The sequence below is a fragment of the Podarcis filfolensis genome (genome assembly GCF_964270895.1).
Source record: "Podarcis filfolensis genome assembly, chromosome: 2".
NCBI classification, from domain to species: domain Eukaryota; kingdom Metazoa; phylum Chordata; class Lepidosauria; order Squamata; family Lacertidae; genus Podarcis; species Podarcis filfolensis.
In genome coordinates, this window is record NC_139605.1 from 69,302,020 (window position 1) to 69,319,068 (window position 17,049).

A 17,049-nucleotide genomic window follows, 5' to 3' on the forward strand; every position below is an offset into this window, starting at 1 on the left:
GATGTACCTTTTGCCTTCGTACAGTAGGCTAGTTTCTAAACACACACACACACACACACACACTCCTCTGTCCTCCATTCAGGCAAGCAAGAGGCATCACCAGAGTTCAAGGACATATTCCAGTCAGGCAAAAGCACACTCCAGGAGGGGACAAAGTAGGGCTAGTGAAAGCTGTGGCCTATGGCAAGTTCCAAGGGCCAAAAGCAAAGCCTGGAGAGCCACATTTGGCCCTGAAACACAGGTTCCCCTCCCCTATGATACATTATCAGAAAGACTCTGTCTTGTGCTTTTTTAAAGAAAACATGTAGATTGGCCCCTAATCTAAGATGGTAACATGCTCAATAAATACCTTAATGAGCTAACTAGTTTGCATGCAGTGGTAAACAACAGTTAGAAGCAAACGATGGCTTACTGGGAATGAAGGTATGGTGCATGGTGCTTGGTGCTTGGTTTCACTTAACCTGTCTTGCCTGCTTCCAGGAGAAGGACCGTGAACTTGGCTTAGCATTACATGCAAAGCACCACTCACAGCTTGGTTCTCTCCAAACCATGAGCAGAAGTCATGTTTGTTTGGAGTGCTACAAACCACAAGTGCTAGTCTACATGTAACACTAAACCAATTGCCATGGTTTTCTTCGAGAGGAAGCAGGGCAGAACGAGTGCGATTAAGCAGCATGAACCACACCCTGCTCATTCACAACAAGCCGTAATTAGTTTCTGACTATGGTTTGCCATCAGGCACCAACAAGGCCATTAACGACTCTTACCCATTTCAATCTCATCCATACATTCTCATCAATGTTTTCTTAAGGTTTACATTTCATTTCAGTTTTGATAGCTATTCTTTTTTTCTCCTACCAGATCTTTGTTGTTCTTCATTCCACATTAGAGAATTTTCTTAGCAAGGTCTCATGCTTATGAAACAAGAGACAAGAGCCTTGGCTGGAGCAGACGAAAACGCAATTAGCCTGGAATTCTGTACCCACCGTGGACCCACCAGACATCTCTGTGAAGTCCACAAACATGTAATGAAGCAAAAGCCCTAATGCTGCTGTATTGCAGCTACTCAATTGCCTTTGAACTAATATTAAGTAGCATATTGCATATAAACCATTAGAGCAAGCAGCCATAGAATAACTGTAATGAATCTCCTCGATATAATCTCCATACCACTCTTGCTCCTCTCATTCTCTTCTGTAAGTGATTAGCCAACAGTAGGTCCCCACCATCTCTTAAGATATTATCTTCATTATTGTCCATGGCTTCAGGTCCTTAAGACTAGAATCAGCTAAGGAAACCAACTGCAATACAGTGGTACCTTGGTTGTCAAACGGCTTGGCTCCCAAACAAATCGGCTCCCGAATGCCGCAAACCTGGAAGTGAGTGTTCTGGTTTGTGAATGTTTTTTAGAAGCCGAATGTCCGACGCAGCTTCTGCGGCTTCCTATTGAGTGCAGCAAGCCAATCGGAAGCCGCGCCATGGTTTTCAAATGGTTCCAGGAGTTGAACGAACTCCCAGAACGGATTCAGTTTGACAACCAAGTTACCACTGTATTGGCACTGAATCTGCATTCTGTTAAAATAAACAATAAAGCCATTTATTTGCATTTAATAATTTATTAATCTTTCTTCTTAAATGATACATTCTTTAGCATGACTTTCAAATAGTTTTCTTGTACTTTTAGAATTACAGTATCTGAGTTCTGCAAAACATAGAAATGGTTACAGACTAAAATGCACAACTTACATAAACATTTAAATAGAACATTTGTATTCAAAAGGCATTCTACACACTACATTTTCATAAAAATATAAAAAATAGTTCAATAGTTAATTCATATTTTAACTAGACTAGGATATTTAAGATCTTCCCCCACATGTTCCCTCTTAAAAAGACTCCCATCAATAAGAAACTAAAAGGAGACTGTATCACAAATTAAGTGACTACTGCCAATTGCTAAAATTTATCACAATAGCAAGTTAGTTCACTTCTGTAACTAGCAAGAAATGTACTGCAATATGATTTTTGCTATTATGTACCCTCCATTTCAAAGTTCATACAATTATATATAACTTGTGCTATGCAAAAAAGAAATAATTCTAAATAAGTGATTGTAAATTAGAATACAATGAAAGTTGCTATATGACCAAAATAAATCAAATTTATCTTACAGTTAAGAATTACTATGCAAAAATAGCACAAGGGGAAATATTTAAAGATACTTTCTTCTTTTAAAATCGGGCTCCAATGAAAATAAATGTTTTTTTTTCTTTTTTCCTCATTGAAAATACAACATTTGTATGTTATTACAATTTCTCTAGCCTCCCAAATTAGATTATGGAAGATAAAATGAAGACTTAAAACTCTCCTCTTTTTAACACCCTCATTGGGGAACATTTAATTTCATGAAAAGGCACAAAGATGAAACACTTCAGTTGCAACAGTTAACACTACTCTCCATGCGCAGTGCAAATGCAGCTTAAGGGATGGCCTTTAAGCTCTGAACGGGTCTTGTTAAAAAAATTAAAGCATTTGACCCTGGTCCAGAAATTGTGGTACATGCTGGAGAGAGGCATGTATGTAGTTGCATGGAAGGATCTCCACTGATAAACAGATGGTAGGCATTGTTAACATTTGACAGTGCTGTTTACTTGGGGGTGGGGGGCAGAGAGGTTTCTGGAAATCATTTACCCTCTAACCCAGATGGAGTGACTGCGATTTTTCTATACTGAGAATATGAACCAACCCCTTGGGGGGGGGGAGATCCTTAAGCGTAGTACCATGTGTGCTGCCCACTACCATGTTAGGGTCACTGCATATCATTTTGTATATGCAGGACCACATTCAGAAGGGCAGTCTATGCACAGAAGCCTCTTTCAACAGGCTGAAGCAACCCCACTGGACTGGCATGAATGTATGGTCCTGATCTCCAAAATTCAGCAATACGTTATTGCAACAAATATTTGAGCAGCTACTGGCAGAAAAGGGAGATCTGTTTCACTTGTGCTGAAGGCAGTATCACCCACCCACCCCTTTTAACTGTTAGTGGAGATTGAATATGGCTTTGACATATCAGCCAACTGAAATAAAACTTTGCACCCTTTATCTTCCTATCTTGCTTTTCACATGAAGTACATTGGTATGGACGTTGGTTGCTTATAACATAACAGGATGGTTCAAATAAATGTGTTTTGCTTGCTGGCATGTAAACATCAGGGTGACTGGACCTTAGTTCATATAAACATTTGATAGATTTCTTTAAAAACTAAGAAAAAAAAGTAGCATTTCCTATTAAACAATAATCCACAAAAATACTCTTTCAATAAGCGTTACTTGCCATTTAACGGTTTATGTCCTATCAACTACTATGTAAAACACACCAAAAAAAAAGAAATCAATTGTAAAAATTGACCTGTTAGTTTCGTTTGGCCATTAAGCATTTTAGATGCTAATCGTTCATCAACACCAGAGTCCTAACACTGCACCAGATTACTTTTCTTCTTCTTTTTCTTTGGCGGCTCATCATCCGTGCTGCTGTCTGTGCTGCTGCTGCTGCTACTGCTGGAGGAACTAGAATCTGTCTCAAAGTCAGAAGAACTGGAAGAACTACTTGAAGAGGGGGATGATGAGGAAGAGGAAGTGCTTTCATCACTGTCACTGTCATCCGAAGAGGAGGATGAGGAATCTTCGCTCTCAGATGATGACTCACTGGCTGAGCTGGCGCTGCTGCTACTGCTGGAACTTGTGACACTTTTAGACCTGCACAAGAGTTTTAAGATGACCAGCAGATATTATTCAATGGCACTGCGCGATTCGGTGACTAGCAAAGCCTTGTAAAGCAATCTCAATCATAGAACAGCATTCATGTGTTTCCCAAAATATTATTTGGATAAAATACAATTTTTTTCCTTATTTTGTATAGCAAGGATTGGGGGGGGGGCGGAGTTTGGTTCTCTATTTATAAATGTTTGGCTGCTATTTAAAGTAGCTGAAAACAAAAGCAAGGGAATATGGGAGTTTCACGTTGGTATACAAGTTACCATGAATATTAAAATTAAGCGTTAGGTGAGCATTAGTCCCTAACAATTATCAAAACCAGTGCTTTTTTTCTTAAAAAATGTTTAGGGGTACTCTCATTTTGACTCAAGAAAATCATCATTTTATAGTTCAAATCTGGAAAAATAAATACAGTAAACGGACAAAAGTACAAAGATTCACAAAATGTTTAGGGGTATGCGTACCCCCGCATTCCCGCAGAAAAAAAAGCACTGATCAAAACCATTCCTAGTTTTGAATTATGTAGATGTGCCACTATCAACAAAACATTATTTTAACAAAAAGATTCATATAATCAATGATCTCCCTGACTGGTTTCTAGGCTCAAATACCCAATCCCACTTGAGGGAATAGCAAGGCTATGGTTTCCTGCTATATGGATGAGCTACAATAAGGCTTGGGCCCATATGCTACTCCTATATTTCAAGCCCCAGGGATAAGAGTAGAAGATTTTGCTTCCACAATTTCTGCGTATGCCAGAATGGGAAACTGTGGTTTATTCCACCCAGAAGCAAAAGAGGTCTTCAGCCTCTAAACTGCATGCAGGGGGCATTATTTTGAAGCCTCCACAAAGTTCTTAAAATTACATTATTTTGTAAGAATTGGCAGCATTAAAAAAAGTAGTTTATCATTAGTTGAATTCTGTATTTCCTTCAGCACAAAAAAAAAGGTTTGTGAAACAGCCAAGAGCAGTTATTATAAATGGGAAGATCCCAGTTTTCCAAAGTACATTGAAGTTTATTTCGTCAGTGCTTATCTGTTTGTTTCTAGAGAATCCACTAATCAGCAGATATATAGCAGAGGGCCACTTACAACTTCAAAAGGCCTATGGTTTTCAGAGAGACTTGGAAATTAAAATATTGGATATATCTTAGTATGAGAAACTACTGCAGGCTAGGAAGCACATTTTTGCAGTTGAAACTCTGTAGTGAAACATTTTTTCCTTCTATCCCTTGGTTTTTGACAGCTACTTCTAAATAAAACTATCGCATGTTATCTGTCAAGTGATACACCTGTGCTTACCACTAAAGACAGGAAGAGGTAGAGCAGATGGAACAAAAAATAAATAAACTGGAATAGAACACACTATGCATAATATTAAAAGGCTACTAGAATTAAGTAAATCCCAAATTGGAAAGTAGGTCCCACAGACACTTACTTCTCCATGTCCATAATTAGCACTACAGCCGACAACATACATGTCTAGTTCATTAGCCAAGCTGCATCATTTATCACAGAATATAGGCATTAGACAGGGGCAATTGGTTGAGTTTCAGGTTTTCTCACATACCTCTTCTTCTTGTTCTTCCTGTCTGTAGTGCATTCTCCAGAGCTGGTTGAAAGTAAGGGCAAGAGAAGAGAAACAATTGTTTTAATTAATATGCTGGAATGAATATATATATATATATATATATATATATATATATATATATATATATATATATATATATCTCACAGTTAGAACTTAAACTTAAGATGAGCAAAAGGGGTAAGTGGCAATGATACAGGTATTAATAAATTACTTTATTGAATGCTAGTGGCAGAGGTGTTTATGCAAACTGTCCAGGGAAGACATTGATAACCAGTATATATATTAGTGAAATCCAATATCATGCAAGCAGAGAAAAAGGACTACCCTTCCCTTTCCCATCTGCCCATTGCACCCATACCTCCCCTATCTCTTGCACAGCCCCACCTCCACTTTCTAGAGCAGATTTGGGGGTGCAGGGGGTGTTGCAAGGCAAAGTTTTATTTCACAAGGATGGAAATCCATTCCGCTCACACATGGACAGAACTGCATACAAGCATTAGTACACAAACTAATGTACTTCCCTTGTGCTTGATCCAGAAGCTGCAGTTAGTAAAAATGGGGTAGCATGATTGCTGATTGGAGCGAGGGCCTTGTCCACATATAACAGCTGTGCTCAGAGATATGCACTGGTTACTGATTTGCTACCAGGCCAAGTTTAAGATGTCACAACTTGGGACCAGTTTACCTGCAAGACCACCTTACCCCACCTGTGCCCTTTGGTTGGCAGAACTGGAATTACAGGTGCCACATAATACACATTCTGCATTGGTAAGCACTTGATCATTTAGTATGGCCCCACCTGCCCTTTGGAACTCACTGCCTATTGAGATCAAGCAGGTGCCTTCATTGTTCTCTTTTCAGTGCCTGCTAAAAACATTCTTGTTTAGGTAAGCCTATCCAGATGCTTTAAAAGTTTAGGTAATTTTAATCTGTTTTAGTATTTTTACTTTAGTGTGTTTTAAAGCAGGGTTGTGACTCTTTCCTGATTTTCTTGATTTACCTTTTAGCAAGCTGCTTTGAGGTTTCTTACAATCAAGCAGTGCAAAATTTTTGTGAAATAAATAAATAAGAAGCAAAACTGAGAAAAACCATGTGCTGGCCTCTTTCTCAAGTTGTCCCACTTAAAGGAAATAAGAAACCCGGTAGCGTGGTAACAGCATTACTGAATTTTTCTTCTTTAGATATTAGTTGCCTTTTAACATATCACACAGCTTGATTTCACAAGGCTCATCAAATTTGCTAAAAAGAACAGGGATGTAAATGGGTATATTATATGTAGTGTAATTTGCCCGAGCTTTTATGGTGAATTTGTAATACCAGATGACGGATGCATAGATAAAGAGAAAGCGTGGGAATTGTTTTGAAACTGTATCAGCTAGCTGTAGTGAACCGACTTATCCATGTATCTCAGTCTCAAGAGTCTGCAGTTTATTCTATACATCCATTATTATTTGATTTGCTGTTGCTTAAAAAGAGGGCGAATTTGCAGTCTTGGTTTTTACACAGTTAAACTATTTTGAAAATATAAGCATGGAAAAATAGTTGGTTCAGTCATTTATCAGAATTACACAAGAATAATAATTTTCAGGCATGAATGTTTAGGAAATTATTCAGAGTTCAGCAATACTGCAGGAAAAGCTAGTATATTAAAATGTCAAAACATCATGCAGCTTAGATGCCAGCTGTTTAAGTAAATAGCAGAACTAGTAATTCTGGGTGAATATAATATGGATGGCTGCTTTGCTGCTCTTGGCTAACATTTATATCTTCAACAGAAAACGGCGAGGCTGTATCTTTACTATAAGCAGGAAACCAGCATCATCTTCATCACCCCCATTGTAGTTTATTACATGTCTCACTGCATCCCTTTATTCCTATTATGATATTATAGCTCCTATTTCTTAGTTTACACATGATGCGGTGAAATGGCTAGGAATGTAAGCTGGATACCCCTTGGCTTCACTTCATATCACTTCAGCTGCAAACTCACCTGTTGGCCTTGGAAAGCTACTATTGCCTCAAACTCAGCAAATTATCTTTAGTGTGGAGATAATGACTTGCTTTACAAGGCTGTTTTAAGGAGTACTGAAATACTCTAAAATTTGCTGGGAGAGTGGGAAAATATGCACTAAACATAATGATATGAGGAAATGTTAGGTTGAGAGTTGAGTGTGTGCTTGCAAAACAAAAAACAAAAAAAAACCCTCTTGGTTATTTTTTTTAAGCCCCTTGGTTGGCAGACAATAGCAACAATGTTAGCTTTATTACACAGCCAACTATGTTTTGTTAAATAAATGTCTAAATCTGCAATAGTAGTAATTTAGAATACACAAATCCATTGATTTTAAACTGCATAGGAGTGGGCTACATAAATATTCACTAAGCATTGTTCTCAATGGGTTAAGATCCAACATCACTCAAGTGGACTTTCCAGTCTTCTGTTTCCCCTGCAACCCCACGCCCTCCAGAAAAAAATCTGCACTGGAAGGCTGGGGACCCTCTAGAGCAGATTTTGTGGAGGTGAGCACCACATTTGCAACCCCTGCATTCAAAGCTTTCTTGCAATTGCTATATGACAATTGTAGCGAACAACCCTCCTTAAGGTATAAGAGTGAAAGAGTATACTAAAAAGGAAAGGAGGAATTTTAGAGGTAAAAAAACAACAAGACAAAAAGCATGTTTTCAAATGCTTAAAGAGAAGACAGAAGTGAGAGGTGCAGAGATTCTGAGGCAAGACATTCCAGGGAAAAGGGGCAACAAGACAAGGTGGAAACATGCAAAAGTAGTATGGCAAGGTTTAGCTAGTAAGAAAGTATCAACATAACAAAGGCAACAAGAAACCAAGGACAGTGGTACCTCGGTCCTCGAGCGTAATCCATTCCGGAAAACCATTCCGAGTTCCGAAACGTTCGAAAACCGAGGCGCAAAGAGCTCTCTGAAAATTCAGTTGAGAAAATGGAAAAACATGCAGCGGAAGCTGTACCACTTCCAAGGCGCGGCCGAAAACGGAAGCATTTACTTCCCGGTTTTCGACGTCCGGGTTCCAAAACGTTCGTCGATGGAGACGTTCGAGAACCGAGGTACCACTATAAAAATAAGCAAGCAAAAAGGAAAGACAGGAGGGAGGGCATAAATATTATTAGGTTGGGGTCAGGGAGTAATAAAAAAACTGAAAGGGAGTGTTATGAAAAGAGAAGCTTGGTCAACGTGAGATGCAGAAAGGGGCAAATTCTAAACTAGCAGCAGAGTTAAGACTGGAGGAAAGATGAAACTGTAGGAGAGGCAAACCAGAAAGAAGAACACTACAATGTTTAAGCTGGGGGGGGGGGGGGAGAGAGAGAGAGAATAAGAGAACAAGTCATCCCATGTCAAGTTGCAAGATAACACCACAGTTGCATCACATGTGCAGTAGCCCTTGTTCCCAGAACATGCTTACCTTTCCCACTGAAATCAACAGTCAACCAATGGATTCAAATTACGAGAAATGACCTTCTGACTAAACATCAGGAAGAACTTTCAGTGAAACAGATTCACATGAGAGACGGTGCACTCTCCTTCCTGGGAGGTTTTTGAGCAGAGGTCGGATGCCCCTCTGCCATGGATGCTTTAGTTGAGAGAGATTCTTGCATTGCAGGGGGTTGGACTAGATGACCCTCGGGCACCTTTCAACTCTACAATTGTACGATTCAAGGGCTCTTAAACTACAGCTTGATCACATGCACTTTTCTGCAAATGGTGTACAGTCTCCTTCCCCTGTGATCTTACCTCTGTTGTAATAGTTGCTTCTCTTTTTCCTGAAGTGCTTTTTTAAACTCTGTTGTCCTTGATGGTCTATGGAGATATTTTCTTTTCCCTGTACATTCATAGGTCCAATGTCCAAATTCCAAACACTTCTGACATCTCACATGCTGCTTGTTTGCTTCCCTATGGAAATATCCAAGAGTATTTGAAACCATATGTCTTTGATTTAAAAGCTGACTATTAACCACAGCTAAGATCAACATTCTAGAAAATAGATGGCAATTCCAACATAAAATCTACCAACTTTGGGCCCCTAGTAGGGGATTATATTTGTAATTCGATGAGAACAGACTGTGGCTGAACAAGAAGCTTATGACAACTGTGTAGTATAATCCACTGATAACATTACAAGTTAGAGGCTGGGTTCAACTTCCAGCAAAAATATCTCCTATCTAAGATATCCCTCACATCACAGCTAAGGTCATTCTAGTTCACTTGTTCCCTTAGTTCCATTACCAACCCAAATCCTGTACTCAATTACACGGAGAAGCCTTGTGCTCCTTTGATTTGCTCTGGTGTGTGCTTTGATTTTTAAAAGTCACAAATGAAATTAGATCCAATTTAGAATGAGCATGCACTCATCTCTCTGCTTCAGTTCCTGGGTGGGCACAATGCCATCTAAATGCAAGCAACACTGAAATCCCACGGTTTCCTATGGGCAGCTCTTACTTCCACCCCAGGGGAAAGGGGAAAATATAGAGTTTAAAGGAATCAGAGAGTTCCATTTCCAGACAACAAGGTGGCAAGGTGTCACAAGGAGATAGCTACTGTATTGAACCAATCTACTGATGAGGGTCATTTTAACACTTCCCAGCTTATGATCTCTGTCCTTAAATATTCATGAGTGTGCCATCCCTGTTTACTCCAAAAAGGCAGTAAATTAGTAAAAGGGGGAAAGTGCAAAGGAGGCTGAATGTCCAATGAAGTCATTCCACACCTGCTGCAGAAATCCTTTCATCTCTTCCCCCAACCCAGCATGAGACACAGATGTGTTACCAGCAGGAGCAGCTGTAACAAGAAAAAGGAACAGCTAGAACTACAGCATGTTCCAAAATAACATTTGAATGTTCTTTCCATTGTCATAGCAAAGATAGGTGAAAACTGAATCTAGATAGAAATGTATTTCAGTCCATACAATTATTTAATAGAAAAAAATGTTTACATAGTTTTACAACACAAGAAAAATGAAAAATCAAGGAACAGCTGTCAAACCCTCTTTCAGTTTCCTTGAGCTGCCTGCCAGAACATCAAGGTGGTATAAGATTCTGAAGTACATTCTTGAAAATAAGTTAATACACCCAAGAGCAAACTGGACAGCAAAGGCCAAGTGTATTTATACAAGATCAAATGACAGATCGTTGCTAGATCCTAATTTTAATTTTCCTATTCAGTTTATTAGACCATATTAAACTCCTCCTTACCCTCTGCCTGACAATTGATTTGGGGGATGGTATGAAATACAGGTTCAGTACTGATGTGGATTCACAGCTTCATCTGCATTACAGGTCTCACTGGATCATGTTGGATATATAAGTTGGAGACTTGCCATGTTTGCACGGTTATCATAAGACAAACCAAGATAGACAAGATGCATAAAGTTATAGTTGTTTCCCATTATAGTTACTGGGATTTGGGGTGTGCTTCTGACTGCTCAGGAGACACTGCCTACATCTTCAACCCATGCTACTCAGTTGTGTCTAGGGAGAACTGGAGGGAAGTGTCAAAGGTAGTATGCCCCTGAATACTAGGTGCTGGGAATCACAGGTGGGCAAAGTGCTGTTGTGCTGATGTCCAGTTTGCAGACTTCCTACAGGAATCTGGTCAGCCACTGCAAGAACAGACTTGGACTAGATGGGCCACTGGCCTGATGCAGTAGGCTTGTCTTACATTCTTAAGATGCCCTGCTTCCCAGGAGAGAAAGAGGCACAGACTGGATGCTCTCTCATATCCACAATAGTAATCACCTACTGTCTTGAGAATTGTCCTTGTCTCAAGGTCAGAGGAAATGGAGAGGTAGTGACAACATCTCTGGTTTTGGAGGCAGGAGCTCCAAAGGCAGGGAGAGAGAACACTCTTGGATACTACACTACAAAGAAAAGTTGGTAAAGGAAATATGCTTAAGCTAAAATTATAGCTTCGCTTAATGTATGTTTTGCTACTCACACCAATGACCTAACTGGAATTTAGGTGACTGATCCACAAGCCAGTTGAACCAGAGTACATGGATTACATCAATCCTCCAATGCAATCTAACTCCATTAAAAACATTTTTAAAATGATTGTGGTTTTACCATTGCCTCCAATGGTTGCTGCATTACTAACTTTTCCTCCCTTGGGACAAATATGACTTACATTTAAGTACAGTACTCTTGTTTAGCTGGACTGAGGATTAATCTTCTAGAACTAAAGCAAGTGCTTTTGTTGTTGTTGTTGTTTCAGAATTAAGGCACAAACTTTTGACAAATTTAATTCCCATATGGGAAAGTGGTAAATATGGTTTCAAACTGTCCTGTTAGAATGCAAATAAGTGCAAGAAAGCTTAAGGAACTGTTACTATGATAAAAAAACACCAGACAAAAGTAGGGAAAATGTAGCCAAGAGCTATTTTCACCTCACTAGCTGTGGAGCTAGCAGTTATTGATTTTCTCCTTCACCACCACTACACACACCCCTGCCTATCACATGCAATTCACAAGCCAGGTGATAATATCCAAACTGGAATAACAGCTACGGTAAATACTAGTACATTTATTCACAGACTATTATTCGGTGATAATGATTACAGCTGCAAAGCAGCAACTGTATAAATTGGAGCAAATGTATTAAAAATATAAGCTCTTCATCATGAGCAGCAAGTTGAAAGTATTTCTGAAGATAAAAATTGAGAATTCATCTGAAAAACAAATACATTCTACCCGGCCTGAGATTGTTCCTAGAAGGCACAGAGTATCTTTTTGGCTTTTTAAAACTAAAACCAGAGTCAGGAATCTGGGCTGTGGTCCAGAAGTTATTTACATGAGAGTATCTTTTCTGACTTCAAATTGATTTCAATATTATAGCAATAGGCTCCACCCTTTGATGCCTCACAGATCTACAAAAACTGAACCAGTGAATATCTGATATTCTACTACATTTCTATTGCTGAAACTAAGCAAGATTACCTGGGTGTCATGTGTGCAAATCTACATGTGGATGCCACACATCTAATAAATAAAAATAAATAAACAATAAATAAAAAGAAAATAATAAATACATTGTTGCTAACTAGACAAATTTTGATGGTCTATTATTGCAAGGAAAACCGCTAAAGGTTTAAAAAGAGATATAAGTATGAGTGAATTGAAGAGAGGTGTGCTAACTGAGGCTTTAGTTTTGTTTTCGTTAAGTAAATTTTAATGTTCTCAATTCCTGGAGTTGATTTACATAACATTAATTCTGTTGTAAGCAGTTATGAGCCATTAGAAAAAGTCAAGATACTTACACTTCTAAATGAGTAAGTAAAAGCTACTATCCCCTTTTTTATGTTTAGAATATTTCTACACTACCCTTCAATTAAATTTTTGGAGCATCTTATGGTAAAAAGTTTCTAAAACTCAATGGAGAACAAAGGTCAGAATGTCAATAAATTCAGCAAAACAGATGAAACTACATGTAGAACCAATTTACATTATATGTAGGAATACCATGAAACAATTGTGCTCACTCGATGTCAGAATGACAATAGTTGGCACCATGCAAAGTTTGATAATGAGGTACTCCATAAACTATATCTCAGATATATCCCCATAAAAACTTGAAGGGCCAATCACTATACCCACACTGAAATTCTATGCACAGCAAGCTGTAACATGACTGCATTGCTGGGGGAGTGAGACCTTGTCCACATTTAACACCTGTGCTCAGAGTCTGCACTGGTTGCCTGTCTGCTGCTGGGCCAAGTTCAAGGTGTTACTATGAATATATAAAGCCCTTAACAACTTGGGACCAGTTAACCTAGGAGATTGCTGTATCCCTTATGTGCCCACTTGACCAGCAGAATTGGCACTTTTACCAATGCCATATAACCCACACTACTTCTGCAACAACTTGATCATTTAGTGTGGCAGCACCAACACAACAAGAAGTAAAAATTAAAAATTGCTCAGGAATGTAGAGAATATTCAACTTAAAAAGCAGAAAAGTATCCCATAGTTAACAGCTGCACTGCAGACATTTCTGCATGTTTGAAACTCCCTGCTTACTGATATCAGGCAGGCACTTTCTGTGTATTCCTTTCAGTGCCTGCTGAATACAATCTTATTTAGATAAGCCTATCCAGATGTTTAGAAAGTTTGTAGGAGTTTTGATTTGTTTAGTCTAGCTTACTGCAGCTTTAACCTTCTGTGTGTTTTAAATTACAGACAATATTTTTTTAAGTAATAATTTTATTGGGATTGGGTGGGGTTTTTTTGTAAACCACTTTGAAATCTTTTCTACAATCAAGTGGTACATAAATTTTCTTAAATAAATAATTATTTGAGTGTAGCTTCCACATGATAAAAGTGAGGCTCCATACAGGACAAATACACCAAGAAGACCTCTTCCCTTTGCAGGAGTAGTGAACAAATTAGAATGGTCCATCTTGGAAACAGAGTGAGCCAAATTTCCTGACAATGTTTGGGACCTAATCAGGAAGGACTGATGCTCATGTCAAAGTCATAGCAGCTTTGTATGCTGCAGAAATGACTTGGGCTTCGAACATCACTCCCAAATGCCCATACCTATTAAACAGGGCACATTTAGCTCTCTGTTATACTAGTGAACTGGGGACAATGAAGCAGACCAAACACTGGTTTGAACACAAGTTATGGGAATTTTGGGTCAATTCAACTGATTCCAATGAACAACTAATATTAAGAGCTACTCTGTACCAGTGATAGGAGTGAAGAATGAATACTTCACAACCAATGAATCCCACGTCCAGTAACACTGAATGGTTTGGGGCAGGTATGGTGAACATGTGGTTCTCCAGATGTTGCCTAACGCCAATGTCCATGCCTGGGAAGGCCAATGGGAGTTGTAGTTCAGTAACACCTGGAGGGCCAAAGGTTTCCCACACCTGGTTTGGGGTCTTCTTCAGCTTGGCCTACAAGTTTACTTTTAAAAAGCCTCGGTAGTCTCCTGTGATTTATTTGCTAAGCACTTTAAGAATAATATTGCTTGCACCTGTTTTGACCTAGACACCACTACTATTGCTGCAATCAGTGAATGTGTCTGAAGAAATAACTGGTAATAGTTTATCAGACGAATGCCAGTTGTTGAAGGTCAACATGCTTGCAAGGATGTGGCTTACTACACATTGCTGGACACCTGATACTCATGGCTTCTAATGTCCAGTAAGAGATGGTTGACCAGCTGGCTTGAGGTGGGCATTAGTGTCTCATTCTGATAGGTAGTGGTTGTGGGTGTCCTGAAGGAGAATATTGTGAAACCACTCCAAAGGAAATCCTCTTTAGACCTACAAGTGTTGTTTGCTTCACCCTGTTGTACTAAATCAAAGAGTATGCCTATGATGGATTTTCCTCCAAGCATTTTTGAAGCTGTATGAGTGTATATGAAGCAGCTAAGAGTATGTGGTTTGTACCAAGTAATAAATAATAACTAGGAGATGGGTTAGATGGATACTTGTGTCTTTATTTCACTTGCCGTTTTACTCACCCTTAGTAAAGGGAACAACATTTTTAAGGCATGGTACACTACTAATACACACACCAAGACCTCATAAAAGGCCCTATACCGTTTCTGAGTAAATCATAAATCATAATGAGGATTAAGAATCAACACTGTACAAGCCTTCTGCATGATAGAAATGAAAGGATATTACAACAGACCCTACAATCCATGCTGCAAGAGAAACTAGAAAAAATATAGGAAAACTGAATCGGTCAATTGTCTTGTGCAGGCATCTTAAATTTTGAAACCAAAGAACATGCAGCATTTTAAATTTTGCTTTGTCCCTCTGATATTCTTTCTGTAAATGACCTTGACTAACTCACATAAGTATTACTACTTTACTCTATTAGTACAATAATGTGAAGCAGCATTTATGAGTACATAAAAAGCTTGTATGTGTAATCAAAAACAAGCATAAAGTCATGTCTCCTTTTCACATTTTCCTTTAAGCTTAGAGCCATCAAAAAGTTCTGACATTCACAGGGATTACACACTTCTAGTGTGAGAATCATTTCTATATATTTATTAATAGAAATGTCACAGCAAGAAGTCAACTGGAAAGCTTTGGTTATTTCCAATTCAGTCTTATATCCACACATCCAGTCTACATGTGGAACCCTAGTGGAGGCACCAAGCCAAAGAAAATAGCTTCAACCTTTGCTAAGCATTCACTCTGAGGCAATCAGCTACCAACTTCGTGTGCCTAGATAATCCTTTTTAAAACCACAGTCCTTTTCACCCTTACACAGAAGCCAGCCCCATTCAACTTAGCGGCGCTTACTTCCAAGCATCTACACACAACAACTTTTCCAGCTCCACTGCACCGAAGGCAACTTACCGCACAGCCTGTATGAAAGCAGTGTGTCATTCCGTGCGAGAAGGAGGTGTGTGTGTGTGTGGCGAGGAAACAACCGTACGTCACATAACACAAGACCACCTTCTACACAACAGTAGCTTTTGAACGGCTAGAAGCGCTAGTGGGCGAGATAACACAACTTCGCAAACGAAAGACGACCAACGCCACTAAGATTCATTTGAATGCCTAACCATATTTTGCTAGCAGGCAAGATAAACAAGAGAAGGAGAAAGTAGCGCCCACCAGGCCACGGAGAGCCTCCCTTCGTGAACCTGAAGGGGATTTGAAGCCTTTCAAGACCCCCATCTATCGCCCGTCCACAACCCCGGCGCTTCCCACAGTCGGTCATTCAGAGGCAGGTGCGAGGGAGCAGCGCCCGGGTGGCACATCCCCGCGCGGACACCAAGGGACGGTCCCGCCTCGCGAAGAACCAGGCGCCCCCCCCCCGCCGCGCTCTCATTCCATTTCTATTTCGCTTTCAGGCCGCGCGAGCTGCTGCCCCGCTCCCAGAGCTCGCGCTCGTCCTCGCGGCTGACAGGTAGCAGCAACCCCGGAGCTTCTTCGGCTGCACGGGACTCCCCGGCAGGACGCCGCTCCCCGCGGCTGGTCTCCAGCGGCGGCGCCTCCCCTCCCCCCCCCCCCCCGCCGCCGCCTCTTTCCCCGCAGCGCGACCCCCGACCCTCGCCCGCAACAGCAGCAGCCCCTCGCACACTTACGCCTGTCTCCGAGCGATAAGGCGGTGCATGGGAGTCGCCATCTTAGCCACCGGCCGGGCACTAGCGCACGCTGCATGCCGGGAACGCCGCCCTCCCTTTATCCGCCCTATTGGACGAGCCGGGCTCAGGCAGCCCGTCGAGCGAACGCCGGGAGGGTGGGGGGAGGAGGGCGGTACCATTAGGGGCGGGGGGGGGCGAAGACGGTCTCACTCCTCCTCCTCTCCCCCCGCCATCCTCGCGTCTTCAGCTCTTCGCTGTACGGAGCCGGACCTGCTTTACAGTCCTTTTCTCCCAGCTTCCCTTCTCAATCTCGAAATGACGGCTGCAAGTTATGTTCTTGGCGCTTTAGAAAGCTATGCGGTTTCTAAAAGACATGGGATTGGGCCGCTTTCGTTTTCCCTTACGTTAAGAGAAGAACTCCCTGCAAGTGGAAATCTAGCACAGCAGGGAGGACCCGAAGTAGTTTGCTTTCTTGCGAGCGATGTTGTTGTGTGGTATCATAAATTGTGCGGCCCTCCTGCAGACTTGAGTTGGACAGTCCGCTTTACAACCGCTGAATGACAACAACGGAGTGTGCTGTTTCAGATTGCAGGTGG

At 40.5% G+C, this 17,049-nt stretch overlaps 1 protein-coding gene across 2 annotated transcripts; it reads right to left on the reverse strand.

Moving 5' to 3' along the window:
- Window positions 1–1,596: 1,596 nt before the first annotated feature.
- On the reverse strand, window positions 1,597–16,586 carry ZCCHC10 (zinc finger CCHC-type containing 10). Of its 2 annotated transcripts, none has more exons than XM_083591737.1 (4): window positions 16,454–16,586; window positions 9,134–9,292; window positions 5,348–5,389; window positions 1,597–3,759 (listed from the first exon to the last, which is right to left on the reverse strand). In XM_083591737.1, the coding sequence occupies exons 1-4, from the start codon at window positions 16,492–16,494 to the stop codon at window positions 3,474–3,476; spliced, it is 528 nt and encodes a 175-aa protein (XP_083447863.1). In that variant the 5' UTR covers window positions 16,495–16,586; the 3' UTR covers window positions 1,597–3,473. The 2 variants fall into 2 exon arrangements, with proteins under 2 accessions (XP_083447863.1, XP_083447864.1); XM_083591738.1 differs by lacking the exon at window positions 16,454–16,586 and adding an exon at window positions 10,107–10,172.
- Between the last annotated feature and the right edge of the window lie 463 nt (window positions 16,587–17,049).